At 44.8% G+C, this 19,481-nt stretch overlaps 1 protein-coding gene across 16 annotated transcripts in view; it reads right to left on the reverse strand.

The window, feature by feature from the left end:
• Window positions 1-19,481, reverse strand: part of LOC119161605 (uncharacterized) — a 30,806-nt gene that overhangs the window by 9,414 nt on the left and 1,911 nt on the right. For 6 of the 16 annotated variants that reach the window (XM_075878930.1, XM_075878927.1, XM_075878923.1 and 3 more), the window contains exons 2-4: window positions 16,407-16,559; window positions 11,599-11,719; window positions 1,767-8,864 (exon numbers count right to left, since the gene is read on the reverse strand). In XM_075878930.1, the coding sequence (XP_075735045.1) occupies window positions 3,848-4,435 (588 nt within the window). In that variant the 5' untranslated portion in view covers window positions 4,436-8,864; window positions 11,599-11,719; window positions 16,407-16,559 and the 3' untranslated portion in view covers window positions 1,767-3,847. Of the gene's footprint in view, window positions 1-1,766; window positions 11,720-15,356; window positions 16,560-19,116; window positions 19,477-19,481 lie in introns of those variants that run through there. The other 10 variants (XM_075878932.1, XM_075878933.1, XM_075878931.1 and 7 more) reach the window with 9 other exon arrangements.

A 19,481-nucleotide genomic window follows, 5' to 3' on the forward strand; every position in this document is an offset into this window, starting at 1 on the left:
CTCTGTTGCAGTGACCCCTCTGCGTATACTTTGCTTTGCACGCCAAAACAGGCCAATATAGCTAACTGAGACACACGAGCGGACATAGCTGAAGCCTGCATCTTCGGGCACCTCTGCAATGCTGCTTGGAACGGCGTCCATAAATGGTACAGCGACGACAGCAATGCAGGTGACAAGGCATGACTGAATGTGTCCGCCTAGCAGACAAAATGTTTTCGGAGTAGCTGAGCCTGCCATCACTCTTTTCTGTGGAGAAGTGGTCAGCTGTAGCATAATCTGGTGGTGACCGCGAGGTAGCGCCTCTGCTGGTGCTCCCAGCGCTAAAAATGGCGGGATTGCTGGCCATTTTGAACAGTGCTATATACCAGTGATATAAATCAATAAAAGTGATAGTTATTCATCCTTCAGTTGCGTTTCAGGTCGCGAATCCCAGCTACCGGGTCTATAGCTACTCGCTGACCCAAAGATCTCAACATGAATAAATTTGATGTCAGTGCTCCTTTAACATTTCCGACCGACTGGATAGGAGCTAGATACATGGTCATTATTACGATTGCAGAGTCAAGGACTTCGATGGCTGCACGTTCTCCATTGTGACTTTGACTCGCGAGTTGTAGTTTGATATCTTCAGATGTTTCTGTTTGCCTTACAGATGGTGACACCACCTGCAGGACGTTACCATTCATCGGTACACACGACAGGAACATATCTTTTGATGAATGGTCCTTAGGCGTTCCATGTCTCGGTAAGGCAGAGCACGTCGACTGCGGTTAGTATGGGGTCCCGGTCCACATGTGGATTGAGAGAACGAACGTTGAGGAGGGCTATGGTAAACTCGTTGGAAGAGTCAACATTTTCATTTAGGGATCCTAGATACCGCTGCGTCAAGGTCGGTAATCGATGTCGGCCTAGACGTTGAAACTCGTTCAGCATTGCCGTGTCCTCGTTCTTGCCTTTATGATAAAATTATTGATTTCCTTTAGCATTGGTGAGGTAGAGGTTATTTACATTGATGCAGCGGCTGAGCACGTACACCAACTTCTGGGGGTGCATTTTATTATATTCATAGACAATTGACGAGTACGTTCCCTCTTGGGACTTGTGGACTGTAATGGCACTGGCCTGAACGAGGAGGAACTGCCTTCTCTTGCAGGCAATGCCAATCTTGCGATCCAAAGTTAGGGTGGGAACGCTTGGTTCGATGGGGACTTGGGAGGCGTCGATGACAAGACCGCTCCGCCTGGCCTCATTCACCATTCGCTTGGACCAAAGACGAGCAAGTTTACTCGTGGTTGCAGCGTTGTCAAAGTGTAGCCAGAGGCGTTTCGGGAAGTCGCCGTCGTTTACTGCTCTCTTGTACACCTTGAGAATGCCAACGGCCCCATTGACGAGACCATTTATGACGTCAATGTTGGCGGCAATCATGTACAGTTTGCCAAGGAGGATGAGAATTTCGCGAGGGAGGTTTGCAAACTCGGTGTGTGACGTTTTCTCAACTTTTGCAATTGCCTTGTTTAAAGCGTCTTGGTTGGCGCACCCCAAATAGGTAGCTTCCCTTTGCAGTGAAACAACTTCTCCTCCTTGTTGTGCAATGAAAGTATTGAATTTGTTGACCTCTTCGTTGGAGTAGGAGATTCGTATTGCCGAGGACACACGAACCAAGGCTTCTTCTGTGGTGATGAAGCAGCTCTCGAGTAGTCGTACCTTATGGCCCTGAAGCGCTCTTCCGTCTCTGATCTTTGTGAGCAGAGTCGAGAAGGAGGCATCGGATCATCTGATGACTTGAACGAGTGGAAAGTAATGGAGATAGTGCCATTTTATTGTGGCTCCGAAGAGCCCACTTGCTTCTCTGCACCTCTTGTACACCTCGTTTGCGCGGACGGGTAACTGGCACAAATCACCGCACAAATCACCGTACGTTGAGGCCTTGGGAGGGCTCGTCTAGCTTTTGGGTGATTTGCTTGAGGCGACAGTCGATTGCATTGAGGTTATCAGATGACAGCATGCTAACCTCGTCAACGACGATGCACTTGACGTAACAGAAGGCAACCCGAAACATGTTGAGGTCACTGTCAACCAACCCCATTGATTGATTTGTGGGGTTTAACGTCCCAAAACCACTATATAGTTTTGAGAGACGCCGTAGTGGAGGGCTTCGGAAATTTCGACCACCTGGGGTTCTGTAACATGCACCCAAATCTGAGCACACGGGCCTAAACATTTCCGCCTTCATCGGAAATGCAGCCGCCGCAGCCGGGATTCGATCTCGCGACTTGCGGGTCAGCAGCCGAGTACCTTAGCCACTAGACCACCGCGGCGGGGCTGTCACCCAACCCCATGTCCTTATTGTGGGTAAGCTTGAACGCAGAATGTAGGGTGGTGCGTCCGACCGCAGCTGCCAACTTTTCGTGGTGACGCAAATGACGTACGAGTTGTACGGTCGTGCCTCTCCGTTATATTGGTTGTACTCGTTCATGATGAGATTGAGAATGAGCCTTTTGCCACACCCTGCAGGTCCCCTGAGGAAGACCCACAGAGGTGGTGAACGGATGGTGGTTTGCCTGTACACAATCTCTCTTATCAACTCGTACTGCTCCGGATTAGTCGTGCGCATGAGTTTGACATATTCCTCTCTATCCATAATGTCTTGCCTTTTCCGCACGACCTCACAGGGACTGGTGTCTTTGACAGCACGCATCAGCTCTTCGTTGGGCAAGAGGTCGGCGTCTTCTTTGGCGACGGGAATCGCAATGGAATCTGCGGCGTTAATGGCGGTGGCGACATCTTTTCATTGCTGCTGTATAGCGCGCTCTTCAGTCAAATGAGCCAAGATATCGTCGTCGTTGCCGGTGTTGTATTGGCGATGTTTGGTAGTGATCAGGTCTTTGTTTGCGTCATACGTCTGAATGTATTTGTTATTATCTAGAACATCAACAGCCTCGTCCCTGAAGGGTACGTAAAGGAGGACCTGCTCTCTCATGTAATCATCTGGTCGATCTGCGGCACTGTAATGGCGGTAGCGGGTGATGATGGGGTGCTCACGAAGACTGTATCCGTGTTTGTATTTGCTTGTAAAGTTGGCAAGGCAAAGGTTTTCTATTTCTGGCGGCCTGCCCTCATACCTCTGGACGATGTTAAGCTTCCAGACGTCGGTTCCTCGTTGGTCTCGTGTACATGCATTTGTTCCTCTGGCAGCACGTGGGTATGTAGACGACCTCAAGGCTCTTTTCCGAAATTTCCTTACCTAAGAGGAACCAGGCTGCCTCTTGCACCTACATTTCGACCCACTTAAGCATGGTCTCTCGCAGAGAACGTATGATGGTAGAGTATTCCATTTCTCGCTTTTCTTCTAGAATTTGCATTACGGCCTTGTGGAAGTTGGACATGCCACGGTCAGACTTGTTGAAGTAATCAACGACATACGTTGCACAGGCGTAGTGGTCTAGGATCACCTAAAGATCCATGTTGGAATCTAGGACCTTGGCTATCCAGGGGTTGAAGGGATTGACCATTTTTTACGCTGGAGTGCGACGATGTAGAACGCAGGGACGTGTAAATCCAGTGCTGAGAATGTCTATGTAATCTGCGTCGGACCGAACGATCCCTTCTCCAAAGCTTCGTGTATCTCGTCGTACCTTTGCTTGAGTTTCTGATGACATGCCTTCTCCGCCTCGTCCCCGGTTGGAGGAAAGGGGACTACAATCCTAGTGTCATAACTGGGCATGATTGGTGCTCCGAAATGGCACTTGGTGCATCCCTGCTTATAGCAAGCGTGGGTATGAGCGTGCATCTGAGTCCTGGGTCTCTTTAGAAGGTCTGTGTCAAGCCTAAGCAACGATTTGACTATTTACAGTGTGCACGGCATGTTGCCAGACACTTCCTCTTGCAGGGCGTTATTCAGCCACAGAATGATGTGAATGTGTGCACTATGACGCAGTTGGAATTCGACCCGCTTGAAGGAATCTCCCACAACATAGGGTTTGAACGATGAGCATCTCTTATCTTTGAGTATGTTGAGAATCACATTAAAGATTCGATGGGTGTAAATTGCACACGCAACTGGGTCGTTGTTGACCAGTTCGATGCATTGCATGGAATTCAATTCTTCCACAGTTCGTGCCACACCTTCGGGACCCACTCGAGAGCGCTCCAACATTTCGACGAGTCTGTCCCAGTGCAGTTCCGCAGCAGAGAGCGTGAAAAATGCGTAAGGCTTACCCGACTGACGAATCATTGCCAAGAGTTCCTTTCTTCGATCTTGCCAGTATTGTATGGTGTTTGGTATGCCTCTCATGAAGCCGTAGTCTCGGTTGAGGACTTCATCCATGAAATCTGCATTCTCAAGTTGCTGCCGCTTAATCGCACTGGTGATTGCATTGGTCCTGAACGTCATGGTCTTGCTGGCAACATTGTGGTGCATGACCTTCATGGCCATGTACAAGACGTGATCAAGGCACACTCCGCGACAATCAGTACGACGAATCTTGCTACTCGCCTCTGTGAAGAGAGTCGGTCTGGGTCCGGTGATTTTACAAGGTATACCGAGGTATATTTGAGGGAACGACAACTCTTCGACATACTCCCCAAAGAGCAGAGAGATGGGAGGGAGTCAGCGTTTCCCAGGTGCCGCGTAGAGAGTGTGCGTACCTTCAATTAGACCTACTTCATCAGCTTCAAAATGCGCCGCCTTTCCTTCCGCAGATTCCACCGCAGCGTTGACGCCGCTGTTGACGCAGTTAGTGATGATGCAAGTTCCGTTGTCAAAGATCGTGGTATGCATAATTGTGTTGAGTACAATCGCCGCCTGCATAGGATCTTCAGGTCGGTAACCTCCGGCGCTGGCTTGATCTCGTCATCGTCCACGTCACTGTCGTCTTGCATGTTCGCGAGGTGGCTACAATCAATTTCTATTTTGACGTACTTGTACAACGGAGAATGCTCGAGGTGTTTAAGCCACTTGTGGATGTTAAGTTCCTTAACGAGACTTTTCTTATACGACAGTTTGCGCACGAGCCGGTGCTTGAGATGAACGTTGATGGCCACATCCGGAATGTTCCGAGGTAGGCATTGCACCGTGTTGGGAACATTTATTGGAGCGTGAACCACTTGCCTCTTGATGCCGTACTGTCCACTCCCAAGCGTCAACTGCCTTATGCTTATGAACGGCAAACGAGGAGCGATCAGTCGTTCTTTCACGAGGTTCAGAGGATGCAAGTGATCCGGTTGGGTGGGTATGTGTAGCCTTGAGATACGTTCATTGGAGGCATCTTTTCCAACACTAGCAAATCCTAGCAGCTAGAGCAAACCTTGTACTCACCGCTGCCGGCGGAGAACTCGCGCTGCAGGATGGCGATGGCATTGGCGTGAGCCTGGTCGTTCTTCATGGAAGATATTGTGACTAGACTGTTTGAGCACCACAGTCTGTCACACACACCACAACTATGGCCAAACAAAACGTCTAGAAAGTCTCGCTTAAACCGCGCGTCGGCACTTTCGGGCTCAGCTCGCCTGATACGTTTTGCAGACTCCTCATGAACTCTCACCGCATCAGAGTCTGCCTGCTGATACGTGCGCTTTCTCGCTGCTTCCCATTCTCTAACATTCTGGAGATACTCTTCACGCCGCAGTCGTGCGGCTTCGGCATCGCGCTCTCGTACGGTAGGGTCCTTGCGCCGTTGCCGTGACAGTTGGGCCTCCTGTTCTCGAATGCTAGGATCTTGACGGCGTCGGCGCGATGCCAGGCGACACGCTTCGGCCTCCTGCTCTCATATGGCTGGGTCCCGCTCGCGTACAGCAGAATCTTGGCGACGGCGGCGCGCAGCTTCACAGCGCACTTCTGTCTCACGGGCTTGCACATCAGAATTCTGTCTGCGAGCGTGCGTTGCCGTCATCCTGTGCGCTCGCTGCTCTGCAGCCATGTCGATCCGGCAACTATGAGCGCGCACCAACAGTGAACGAATTTTATTACAACGTTCCCCCTAGTGTACGTCCCCGAACGATTGTCTTCCACCAATGACACGCACCATATGTGACATCATTCCTACTATAACATCTTGCATCTTTCATCATCAACTACAAGTGCCGCCATCTAGTTTTAAATTTATTAACTACAAGCATCAACTACAAGTACCACTATCTAGTTTTAAATTTATCAACTACAAGCATCATCAACTAAAAGTACCGCCATTAAGTTCTCAAATTTATCTATTACAAGCATCATCACAATGTTACTAGATCCTGCCAGTTCTCAAACTCCCATGGCGGCTGCCTTAGATACGTGGTCCTGTTTCGTTTCCGCTCACCAGACGGCGCGGCGGCCAAGGTTAGCCCATTTCTGTGCAGCAGGAAGCCGGCGGCGCGCGCTGTAAATAGCCGTTCTTTGCCTTGAAATACTCCTTCAATGAGTCTCAAATTTCTACTGCCATTAGGGACCTCTTCGAGTAATCGGGTGATGATTTGTTACAAATACCGCATATCTAAATACGCACTATTTCAACTTTTATTATGAATGTTATCCTTAATTTTGTGTTTTCAAAATAAGTATACTGTCGTTTTTTATGAATCACCTAGATTCCCATTTCTTTATTGCCTTGCTTTGTGTGTCTACTTTAAGGTTATCAATCAACAAGTGCATTATTTGTGTGAATTCTTGTCATGTTGCTGCTGCTACTGTATGGCGAGGTTTAACTAGTTAAGCTGCCTTTGAGCAGCTTTTATCCCGCCATTCTTGTTACTTATGTATGTTTCGTGTTTATGTAGCAATAAAACACACACACACCAGATTCCTTGAACGTCATTCACGCTAGACCTGACGTATTGTATGCAAGAAAGAGACGACGAAGCTTTCATGGAAGCGTCTTTACTTAACGTTTTTAGCTAGTGGACCAGCCTTCGTCGGAGTAATGTGACAAGAATTTATACGTGGCTTTCAAAGCTCCTTTCAATAACAGGTCAGCGCCATCTGCACTGGTTAGCATTACAATGCACATGATATATATATATATATGTATATATGAGCTAAATGAAAAGCAATGCTATAGCAGCGAAGCGGCCCGCAAACGTGCGGCCAATGTTTCCGAATATTCGTTACTGCAGAGAAAAACTGAGCAAAAAAATGAACTTTTATTCTCAGTGCCGAAAAATGCTTTTATTGCCCAGGCCCAAGACACGTGCACGCACACAATGCAAATGTTCAACGGCTTTACAATAGGCGAGCTTTCTTGGTGGTGATGAAAACATTCTCGCGGGTTTCAAGGCGTCAGTTGACATCCCTGGCGTAAATATGCATTCGTCTCACGATGAAAAAATACAGGACCTGACATGTGAACGTAGGCTTGTGCTGGTCGCAATCTAGCCTCGTCAGATTGCATTAATCCAACTCGTCCAAGACATTCCAAAACAGGTTCGCACAGAGACCTTTCTCATCAAGAGGAAGTGAAATAGATTCATTTACAACTCTCATTAAGTGTAGCATCTTGATGCTGGGGTGTCTAAGGCTGCCTTCCTTGAAGCTCCTGCACGTAGTTAAGTATGCATCAAAGCCAATAGCTTCTGAACTAACGTCCTGTAGACACAACTGGCACTCTTTATGCTCGGTCATTTTGTGTACAACATATCCAGCTAAGTAGCACTGTCGTCTGGTGAACCTTTGAAGTAGCTGTGCTCATCACTCATTTGGTCAGGAGTAATGCATGGAAAATGATATCATTTCTTAGCCTAGCTTCAATTTGAGTGCGCAAGCTAGCTCTTTTTAACCTGCTATGAGCTTCTCCAGCAATCGTCAATGCATCTTCTACAGAAACGAGCATAGCATTTGGTTCCCCGAAGGTAGAATGAAATCGCACCCGCTTTTATATCCGGGCATAAAAAAGCGTGTAATCGTTCATACACTAGCCAGCATGGTCCACAAACATCTGCAGGTACTCGCGCAAACGTTATTAAGCACACTGCAGTGGGCTGTTTACAACGGTCGTCCGTGTCTAGCGGTTCGCCGCAAATTGCCAGGCAAACTCCGTCATGCGCGCCCCCACGCAAAGCGCAATGAAACGGCGTCAGGTGGAGCTCCGCAGTTTGAGAACTGGCAGGATCTAGTAACGTTGCATCAACTACAAGTTCCGCCATGTAGTTTTAAATTTATCAACTACAAGTACCGCCATCTAGTGAGCACTGCAAAAACTAAACCAGAAGTGGCTATCTGCAAATACATACATCGGAGGATGTACAGACCCACGCTTTAAGAAGCTTCGTCCCTTAAAAAACGTACGTGCACGCAGGTGAAAACAAAAGCACATATACAGAAAAGGTGTTCTGGCTACAACTGTTCAGAAGGGCTGGTCAATTGCTAAAAGCACAGTAGCGTTTGCAGGGCCTTCTGATGCCACGTTGCATCCTGGCAATGGTGTAAAATTCTTTGCTTTGACAGAAGTTGATTGTCTGATTTGTCGAGCTCATTGCAAAGGCATTGTCATTGCGCACAATACTGTAGGTAGTCACAAAAGGTAGGTCCAATGGTTTCTTCATTGCCACAGCAGTCACTGGCTACATTGCCAGCCATCCCAATGTGGAAAGTATACGCGTTGGCAAATGCAAGACCAAACAACAGCCTACACAAAAGGCTCACGTCTGCTCGACGAAGCCTTGACGGGTCTTCAAGATTTAATGTAGGGTCAAGCAAGTACTATCGGGCATGCATCATGTGCGGATAATTCTATTGTGACGTGGTGTGAAGACGTGCAAGCTAGAGGAGCTTCCGTGCAGCATGGGTCCTAAAGCAGCAGTAGCAGTTCATAGCCTTCTGCGTGGCATGAGCAAGCAGCTTGATCGGCCCGTTCATTGCCGATAATTCCACAGGGATCGGGTAACCACTGAAATGTAATTTTATTAGGTCTTTCATTAAGACTGCAAGCGTCGAACCTCGAGCAGTGCTTGCAACTCATCTGGGTAAAGGAAAGAAGGGGTGGGTTTAGGTGTTAAAGAAATGGTGTAGCACAAACAACAAAAGCTCTGTCCAGAAAAACAGTTGTATGAGTATACGGCAAATTAAGACACATTGAGTTCTGTAACTATCTAGTAGTTTCGCTGGTTCTTCCAAGCCCCGTCATGAAAAGCTATATAACCAGATAATGTGCAGCTCGCCAGACAAGTTACTTCTGCCTGGTGCTCTTAGTTAGGCTGTGTATAATCTCTGCTATCTCTAGTACCAGCTGTGGTACTAGTACCATTGTGCGGTCCCAATGTTGTCGTCCAAGTTCTGCAGCCTATTATGAGGTTGCATGCTCCTATCGCGCTGTGTAAAATGTGAAGTTGTCAAATGTTTTTTTTTTTAACATAAAACTGCTAAAATCACCTATAGATCATAGCGTGTTCTCCTCAAAGACCTGAGAATAAAGATGTTTGGAAATTTCTCAAAGTTGATTACATTTCCATACTGGACACTTTAGCCTCATATTTTGAGGAATCGGAATGTTGCAGCAAACTTTGCACTCTGGATGCACTCATTCTCAAGTTTTGTGATGGCCCGCCACAGTGGTCTAGAGGCTTAGGTACTCGGCTGATGACCTGTAGGTCGCGGGATCGAATTTTGACTGCGGCGGCTGCATTTTCGATGGAGGCAAAAATGCAATAGGCCTGTGTGCTCAGATTTGGGTGCACATTAAAGAACCCCAGGTGGTCGAAATTTCCGGAGCCCTTCACTACGGCGTCTCTTATAATCATGTGGTGGTTTGGGACGTTAAACCTTACATATGAATCAATCAAGTTTCGTGATAATGTCTATCGAAGCATGCACTACAAAATTATATTAAATTGAACCCAAGAGACTTATGCTACCATATAAAGATTTCATCTAACTCATATGTTCCAAAAAGTGCTCACGCAAGTATTGTCATTCCAAGTGTAATTATAATGCTTCTTTATTTAATGCATTAAAAAGTAAACTAAAAGCTAAAATCAAGAGGCTCTTCAAACTTTCTCCAACCCCCCCCCCCTCCCTCTCTGCACTGCATCGCCGCCATTAGGATGGACCCCATGCTGGTGAAACACTGCTGCCAAAGGTGGAAACACCAGTGCGCTGCCGCCGGCAATTTTAATACCAGTGCACAGGTATAGTTGCACGTGTAGCTAACCAGGAAACAATATCGTTCGTTGGATTACAGAAGCTTGCAAAACAAGCGGTTCGTTATGTCACGACTCGCGAGTGCACCACTATTTTCAGACTCTCGGGTCGTGCGTGTCTTTAATTAAAATGCTCGTTATAATCTATGGTGCTTTTTCAGTGCATAATGACATCATAGGAAAGAAGACAGAACACATCACTTCTTTCAACTGACATGATTTCAAACTAATCAAAAAATGTTTATTGGTTGCAAGATATATAAACGCAGAAATATGCCGCATGGACTTGTCGCTTTGTATGAGTGTAGTGCCGAGAGTTGTCGAGGTCTAGCAATTCAAGCTGACGCTTTTTGGTGAGTGATGCAGACACGTCATTACTTTCGTACAAAGTTTCTCGCCTTTTGCCACTTTCTAGAACTAGAAATAATTCGCTCCTCACTTTTACATCTAACGTTATTAGGCTAACCGTAGATGTAATTACTAGTATGTATATCTGACTCCCAACTGAGGGCCACTGTTTACTTCCTTATCTATTTACTAGAGTTTTAATTACAATTCCAAAATGCCAACAAAATAGGATACAGCCTTAAGGGCAGCACCTGTCTATTATTTAGCACTCAGAAACTTTTCGCGTTAAATTTTAATGCACTGCAGCCGCCCCCGACGAATACGCTAAACCTAAAAATCACAGAAGTGGCCCATTAGTTCGCAAAACAGGTGCGCCCAAATTATCAGTTGACAGGAAGCGTCAAAGTATGAGTGCTACCCCTCAGCAAAAGTCCGACACTGCGGACACTTTGAAGCCAACAATGTCAAAATTCAGCGAGACAGGTAGAAGTTAGAAGAGAATAAATGTGGGAGAAGGAGGGTTACCTAGGACACTAATTGATTGATATGTGGGATCTAACGTCCCAAAACCTGATACATATGATTATGAGAGACGCCGTAGTGGAGGGCTCGGGAAATTTTGACCACCTGGGGTTCTTTAACGTGCATCCAAATCTGAGCAAGCGGGCCTACAACATTTCTGCCTCCATCAGAAATGCAGCTGCCGCAGCTGGGATTCGATCCCGCGGCCTGCGGGTCAGCAGCCGAGTACCTTAGCCACTAGACCACCACAACGGGGCCACCTAGGGCACTAAGCCAACCTAAGCTCACAAGATCAGACGTTCAAAACTGTGTCATTTTTCTTCTTTTTTGAACTTTAAATAGACTTTAAAGCAGTTCAGAAAAGAAGGCCAGGTGAGCTACGAGTCAGGTGGTATTCTACAGTGCTAAGAAGTGCAACAGAACCTCCTACTTAGAGATAGCGTAGTAACCTAGCATGGAATAAAACAATTCAGTTTGAATGCAGATACCTGACTATTCCCAATCATATAATTACTTAAAAGACATGATAAAGGAATCGTTAAAAAAATGAAAAGAAAAAAGTGGTCTGGAGTGTGGCTTCACTGGCGACCCACTGCCGGTAACGCACTCCCTCACCAGAGCAGGATTGGCCACCCTAGTGCAGCACCTGGCCACAACCTCCCATGAATACAGCACTTAACCCTTGGCCCTCAGTCCCCAGCGGCTGTGAAGCAACTGTCCAAGGCGGCGGTCAGACCTGTGAAGCAACGGAGGGTGCTAAAAATTTCTGGGTCCGAACAGGCTGCCATTGAAATCTGAACTTGACTACCTTCAATGCTTGAACGCTATCTAGTGAGGCTAGTCTAGCTGTGCTATTCGATGAACTTAAATGGGATGTAATAGGGCTCAGCGAAGTTAGGAGGACATGTGAGGCTTATACAGTGCTGAAGAATGGACACGTTTTATGCTACCGTGAATTAGTTAAGAGAAAATGACTAAGGGTGGGGTTTCTTATACACAAAAATATCGCTGGCAACATAGAGGAATACTACAGAATCTGTGAGGGGGTGGCAAGTATTATACCTAATTAAGTTTAACAAAAGGTACAAAATGAAGGTGGTACAGGCCTACGTGCCTACATTGAGCCATGATGATCATTTGGTTGAACACTTCTATGATGACATAGAGTCAGCCATTATTAAAGTAAAATCACAGCACACTATTTTGATGGGTGACTTTAATGCCAAAGTATAGGCAAGAGACAGACCAAAGACCATGCAGTGTGGGAATATGGCATCCATTCTAAAAGTTCCAGAGGGGAGTTATTAGTAGAGTTCACAGAACGTAATAATTTATGGATCGTGAATGCCTTCTTCAGAAAACAAGCTGACTGTAAGTGGACGCGGGGAAGCCCTAATGGCGAAACTAAAAATAAAATTCATTCTGTGTGTGCACCCAGGCATTGTACAGGATGTAGAAGTAGTTGGCAAGATCCCATACAGTAACCATAGAATGGTAAGAACTCTTATTCACCTAGATTTAAAAAAGCAAAGACAAAAACTGATATGCAAAAAGCCAATTAGTAATGAACTAGCGGTGAGAGGTTCAGAATAGATTTGAGGCACTAAATGAGGTAACCGACGTTAGCGTTTACACATTGAAAAATAATCTTACTACTATGATAAAAAAGTGTGCAATGGAAATCAGAGGTACAGTCACTAGACAGGACTCTAGCAAACTATCTCAGGATACAAAAAATCTCATTAAATTGAGACAAACCATGAAAACCTCATATGCAACCGACAATATAAAGCTAGTGAAGCTTTCTAAGTTAACCAATAGGCGAAAGGTAGCCGACATCAGAAGGTATAACATGGAGAGAATTGAGCAGGCTGTAAAAAGCGGCAGAAGCCTAAAAGCTGTGAAGGCAAACTTGTGCATAGGCAAAAATCAAATGTATGCCTTAAGTAACATGGAAGGCAATATCATAACCAATATGAATAGGATAGCCGTGGTGGCGGAAGAGTTCTACAGAGAGCTGTACAGAATCCAAAGCAACCAGGATGATATTGTGAGAAACAAAAATACAGTAGTCCAGAGGAATTTGACATCCTACCAGTAACAACAGGGGAAGTAAGAAAGGCCCTAGAAGAAATGGAAAGAGGCAAAGCTGCTGGTGAGGATAAGGTAACAATGAACCTCCTGAAATATGGCGGTGAAATATTGTCAGAAAAACTGGCCGCCTTATGTACGAAGTGTCTCTTGACGGAAAGAGTACCAGAATCTTGGAAGAACGCTAACACCATCTTAATCCACAAGAAAGAAGACGTCAAGGACTTGAAAAATCACAAGCCAATCAGCTTACTGCCCGTTCTCTACAAACCATTTACAAAAATAATAGCTACACTAGACTCTCAGCAAATGGAACCTGAAAGGACCAGGAAAATTTGTTCCATCTAACCGGTGTTCCATTTACTGAGAGGTGAACATGGGTGCAGAATGCAAGCCCGAAACCAAGCATTGCAGAGGCAATAGTTCTGTTTAAGCAGTAGTTCCGTTTAACAGATTTCCGCTTACTGAGAGTCTACTGTAATAGAATTATGGTGACAGAGTTCAATCAACCAATGAACCAAGCAGTATTTTGTACAGGCTACTCCACAATAAACCATATTCACACTATCAGTCATCTAATAGAGAAATGCACAGAATACAACCAACCCCTATACATAGCTTTTATAGATTACGAGAAGGCATTTGACTCAGTCGAGACATCAGCTGTTTTGTAGGCACTATAGAATCAAGGCACCGAAGAACCATACATAAACATACAGGAAGAAATCGACAGTAGATCTACAAGCACCATAGTTCTCCATGAAGAAAGCAACAGAATCCCAATAAAGAAGTGTGTAAGGCAGGGAGATGCAACCTCTCTAATGCTATTCACCGTGTGTTTACAGGAGGTTTTGAGGACTCTAGATTGGAAAGAGTTAGGAATAAGAGTTAATGGAGAGTATCTTAGCAACCTGCGATTTGCTGATGACATTGCCTTGATGAGTAACTCAGGGGATGAATTACAGCTCATAATAACTGAACTGGACATGGAAAGCAGAAAAGTGGGTCTGAAAATTAATATGCACAAAACTAATGTGTAACAGTCTCAGCAGAAAATGGCACTTTGCGATAGATGGAGAGATGCTAGAAATTGTAAAGGAATATGTCTACTTGGGACAGGTAATAACCGCAGTGCCGCACCATGAGAGTGAAGTGACTAAAAGAATGAAGATTGGGTTGATCACATTCAGCAAGCATTCCCTAATCATGAATGCTAATCTGTCACTAACCCTAAAGAGGAACTTACATAACAGCTGCACCTTGCCTACTTACCTACGGAGCAGAAACATGGAGGCTTACAAAGAGGGTTCAGCTTAATCTGAGGATGATGCATCGAGCGATGAAAAGGAAAATAATGGGTGTAACCTTAAGAGACAAGAATAGAGTATATCAGGGAACAAGCTGGGGTTAAGGATATCGTACTAGTTGAAATCAAAAAGAAAAAAATGGATATGGGCCGGGCACGTAGGTAGGATGACCGCTGGTCATTAGGAAAACTGACTGGATTCCCAGAGAAGGCAAATGCATGAAGGGCAGACAGAAAGTAAGGTGGGTGGATGAGGTTAAAAAGTTTGCAGGTATAACATGGCAATGGAAAACACAAGACCGGGTTGATTGGCGGAATAATGGAGAGGACTTTGTCCTCCAGTGGGCGTAGTCAGGCTGACGATGATATAAACGCATTAGATTTCGTATATAGAGGAGGAGGCCCCATAGCGCAAGACTGAAAGGGGACCTCCTGTCAGAAATATACATGTGGATAAGTACAACAAATGGCAACTAAAAAGCGGCAGGTAATTCTGATAGGCATAAAGACAAAGCAAACATGCAATATGAATTCCAGTAGAAATGGTAACAAAACAACGTTCAGTAATTAGACATGGTTATGAACAGAATGCAAGCATAAAAAAATGGCTGCAGAATATTGAACAGTGACGATAATAATACACAGCTAACCCTATATTGCGCCACTCCACTCTTTCTACAAACCAGATACCGGTAGGACATGCCTCATGCACACAAGCACCACAACTTGGTTACCCGAGCGCACTCATAGGAGCGCATTAAAAAAACAAAATTCAATGGTAAACAAGGTTATTAAAGGCACACTAATGCACTCCAAACCCATAGACTGCATGTAAAAAGCTTCTGATGATTCTCGGGCAGTGGTTTGACAACTCTTAAGTGTCACGCCAGAGGTGTACAAACGACGCACAGAAGAAGAGGTATGTAGTTGTGCAGTTTTGCCACAATGTGGCTCACAATTTTAAAGGGCCACTTACGAGGAGCCATAACCAATTTTAGTTAGACCATGGAAGTATTTCTGTGTTCGATGAGGAGCATCATGTCAAAAAATTTTTTTCAATCGGTTCATTACGAGCAATGTAAACTTTTTTTGAAGCGGCGCGAAACGAGGATGAGAGGAGGTGAGCTTGAAACCATTGCCGTTCTCCCGAGTAGCCTTCGCAAGCCAAATCTCTTCCATACTCTCTCCGGCATCCTACCAAGAGCTCACGTGCGCATGACGTGCCCGAACACGCCCAACCCCCAAACACGCGAGCAGCATTTTTTTTTTTCTTTTTGACCAGCCTTATTTTGTGGTCTACTACCTGATTCTGCGGGTTGGTTTGGAAACACTGGTTTAGACCCGGTAGAATAGATAAGCATAATAAGTGCAAAAACACGTAGGAGCATTACTTCAGCTTCCATGGCTGTCGTCTGCTCAAAGCGCTGACCGCGGAGACACGAACCCATGCGAAATGCCAGAACATTAACCCCGCATCTCGTTGCAATGTACAAGAAAAAAATTGAAAAAAAATATGCGCACATTCTCTTATTACGTCTCATTATTTATCTCGAGTTTTATTGATCTTTTCTGGTAACAAATTACATAAACTACGCATGTCATCTTAAATAATTTTCACCATGTCACGTGCAACAGTTGGCAATGTCAGAGTACAGTCGTCTACGTAGAGGACCAACATCACAGCACTGCCATGTGCGCAGAGCCGATCATACATGTACATCATGCCCTCATTCTCTGGGTGCGCGTCCGCGAAGGTAAGGGAGAGCAGCGTTCATCTTGAAATTTGACTCATTTCCATGGCATGTAGCGTTGCAAATTTTGGCAGACGTTAACCCGAACGCCCCATCTATGCATTATGCTTGTCAGCTCAAAATTGTCAAACTTAGTGAGTGGCCCTTTGAGAATGTGGCCACTAGGTATCCAGGTTGCATTTTCCCAGTTATACTTTCTGCCCCCTCGCAAACTGTCTAAGCTGTGCAGGCATTTTCGTGAAGAAAACAAAAAGCTGCCACGTGAAAAGAAACACCTGAAGTTGGTTGAGTGCAGAGTAGGTGTAGTCTTCAAGGCGACTCTCTTGTGGCTAAGTGTATGTAGATCAGTCATGCTGCTGGGTGAATGAGCGCCTTCAAGAACGTGAGCGATCCCTGCTGACTGGTATAGGCACCCATTTGGCTCAGCACTGCAAAAAGTATAATTGTCAAGCATTGTTTAGACTGGCTTCTATGTATTAAAGAAGAGTTGTCATACCAGGACCCAAGATTTATTAAAAGCATTTTACATAGTCATTGGGTTTGCAGTGTATTATTGTGCCTTCCATAACCTTGTTTACCACTGAATTTTGTTTTTTGGGTGCACTATCATGATTGCGCTCGAGCGACCAAGTTGTGGTGGTTGTGCGCATGGTGTGCACAACACATGTCCGACCGGTATCTGGTTGGTAAGAAGAATGGAGTGGCTCAACAAATCATGTCAGTAAGTGCTGTGTTCTGCCTTCTTTCTTCTGGTGTCATTTTGTGCAAAAAAAAAAAGCACCATGCATTCACACCAACTAGCCCACCAACACATTGTGTTACTCATTATAAATCAAGTTCTAGACAAAATGAGCTGAAATTTCACCAGCTTGTTCATTAACAGCCAAGGATTAATTAACCAACATAACACAGATTATGAGCAAAGATTGCGTGTCATGGCCCCTTTGATGTGAAATCTGTTTTAGCCTTTTTCGATGACATTCAGATGCTGGATGGACATCATCTTCGCTAGAAAAACTGAGTGGTCGCTGTTGTGATGTTGTCATCGGTAATCGCACATGCCTGACTTCGCTGTGACCAAATTAACACACATGTTTAAGGTTAACACACATGTTTAAGGTTACAGAGAGGCTGATGGGCTACTTGTTCTCTTAATACTTGTGTTAGTTTAAATATTGTACATATCATGCTCATAGCATTCATCCCGCTATAGTCGCTATGATATTTTTAAATGCTACAAATTTTAAGCAATTTAATGCAGTGACTTCTAGGTCTCTATATAGTCATGCCATGAACCCATTGAATACACAAAACTACATTATTGCATTATTGGTGGCCTTTGGCCAAATTTGACCTTTCTGCCCCTAAACACCATATATCATTATCAATAATAATAAGTGCAGATGCGTTACATGCCAAAACCATGATGAGATAACGAGGCACACTATAGATAAGGACTTCATTAAGTTCGACTACCTGAGGGTCTTCAATGTGCACATAAATGCGAGTACTACACGGGCCTCACTATTTCGTCTCCACTGAAATGCGACTGCCACGGCTGGGATCAAACCCCCATTCTGCAGGTCGGCAACCAAGCACTGTACCTACTATACCACAGCAGCTGCTGTTCTATACATCAGTTTAGCAAGAAAGAAGCACTGTGTTATATGTGAGCCACACTGTGAATAGCTGCAATTTTTCACACCATTGGATCTGAAAGATAGCAATAAAGTACATTCATGTAAGCCTTAATTAAATTATTTTGCACTTGACAAATAGCCGTGAAGCATGTGAATCCATTAAATGACACACTTGAATGCATATTTCCATGAGCTGTGCCTTATAAATGTAATGATGCAATAGTTGATTGATTGATATGTGGGGTTTAACGTCCCAAAACCACCATATGATTATGAGAGACACCGTAGTGGAGGGCTCTGGAAATTTCAACCACCTGGGGTTGTTTAACGTGCACCCAAATCTGAGTACACGGGCCTACAACATTTCCGCCTCCATCGTAAGTGCAGCCGCCGCAGCCGGGTTTCAATCCTGTGACCTGCGGGTTAGCAGACGAGTACCTTGGCCACTAGATCACCGCGGCGGGGCAAATGATGCAATAGTTGCACTATCTATTATGCATGTGTCTCAATATATATATATATATATATATATATATATATATATATATACATGCAACAAAATTTTTTGTTCTTCGTGGCATGAGCTTGTTCACCTGCAAGAATACATAAAATATGTGCCGAGTATACGTACTAAGTGCAGTGCTGATGACTCTCCCATAATATTTTTTTCCCAATTTTTAAAGCTTCAATCAGGACAGAATTTCAGAAGTAGCATATTGGTGCCAATGCCTGTATACAATCAGCATAAATGAATGTTCAGACGTTCGCCTCGGTGAATCAGTTGCTCGGGTGCTGACCCGAAGGTCGTGGGTTCGATCCCGGCCGCATCAATGGAGCCGAAAGGGTCCCGTGTACTGCGCGAGCACATGTTAAACAACACCAGATGGTCAAAACTTCAGGAGCCCTCCACTATCCATCATAATCATACACCCCACATATTATTACTAATGATGTTTATGAAAAGTCTGTCGGGAATTTTATGTAGCCGCACATAAGCACACATTTTAATCCATATTAGATTTCCACCAACTGTTTCTAATCGGGATTTTAAAAAATAATCGATATATTTATGGTTAATTCGAAGGTATACCGAATAAACAGTATTAAAAATACACAGGCGAGTTTTGTTCATATCCAAATGCCGAGAAAACATAGGAAATTTTGGAGGATGGTTTTACCGAACAGGTCATCCACAACATATGCGCGAAAAAAAAAAAATGCTTCCGTGTAGCCACTTTGTTTCCTGTAGGATTTACCATATTTGGAAGCTAGGCATTTCGTCTAATGAAGAAACAAATAGTAATAAAGCTTGCATTGATACATAGCTATAAAGCACTTTCCTTACAGCAACTGTCCCCCAGCTGCTACATCTCCACTGCACAAGAAACCACGCTGAACATGGGCTGAACTTTTATACATTAATTATCGATCGAATACACTATTTCCTCACCAGATACTCAGTTTGAGATACTTAAGTCCATGTCAAATTAATGTAGCACACATGTTAACAATCAACGAGAAGTTCGCTAAAAAGCACACGTGTACGCACTCAGTAAACGATTTCGTCTTTAATTGCGTGATCCCTATAATTGTATTACGAGCGACACCCCTACGAAATAATGTCCCTGAATTCTGGCAACCACAGAAAACGTCACGCTGTCAAACTAGGCCAAACCAAAAATACTTTGACAGTCAAGAGTGCACCACGTC

This window comes from Rhipicephalus microplus, chromosome X (assembly GCF_043290135.1).
Source record: "Rhipicephalus microplus isolate Deutch F79 chromosome X, USDA_Rmic, whole genome shotgun sequence".
In the NCBI taxonomy this organism is placed as follows: Eukaryota; Metazoa; Arthropoda; class Arachnida; order Ixodida; family Ixodidae; genus Rhipicephalus; species Rhipicephalus microplus.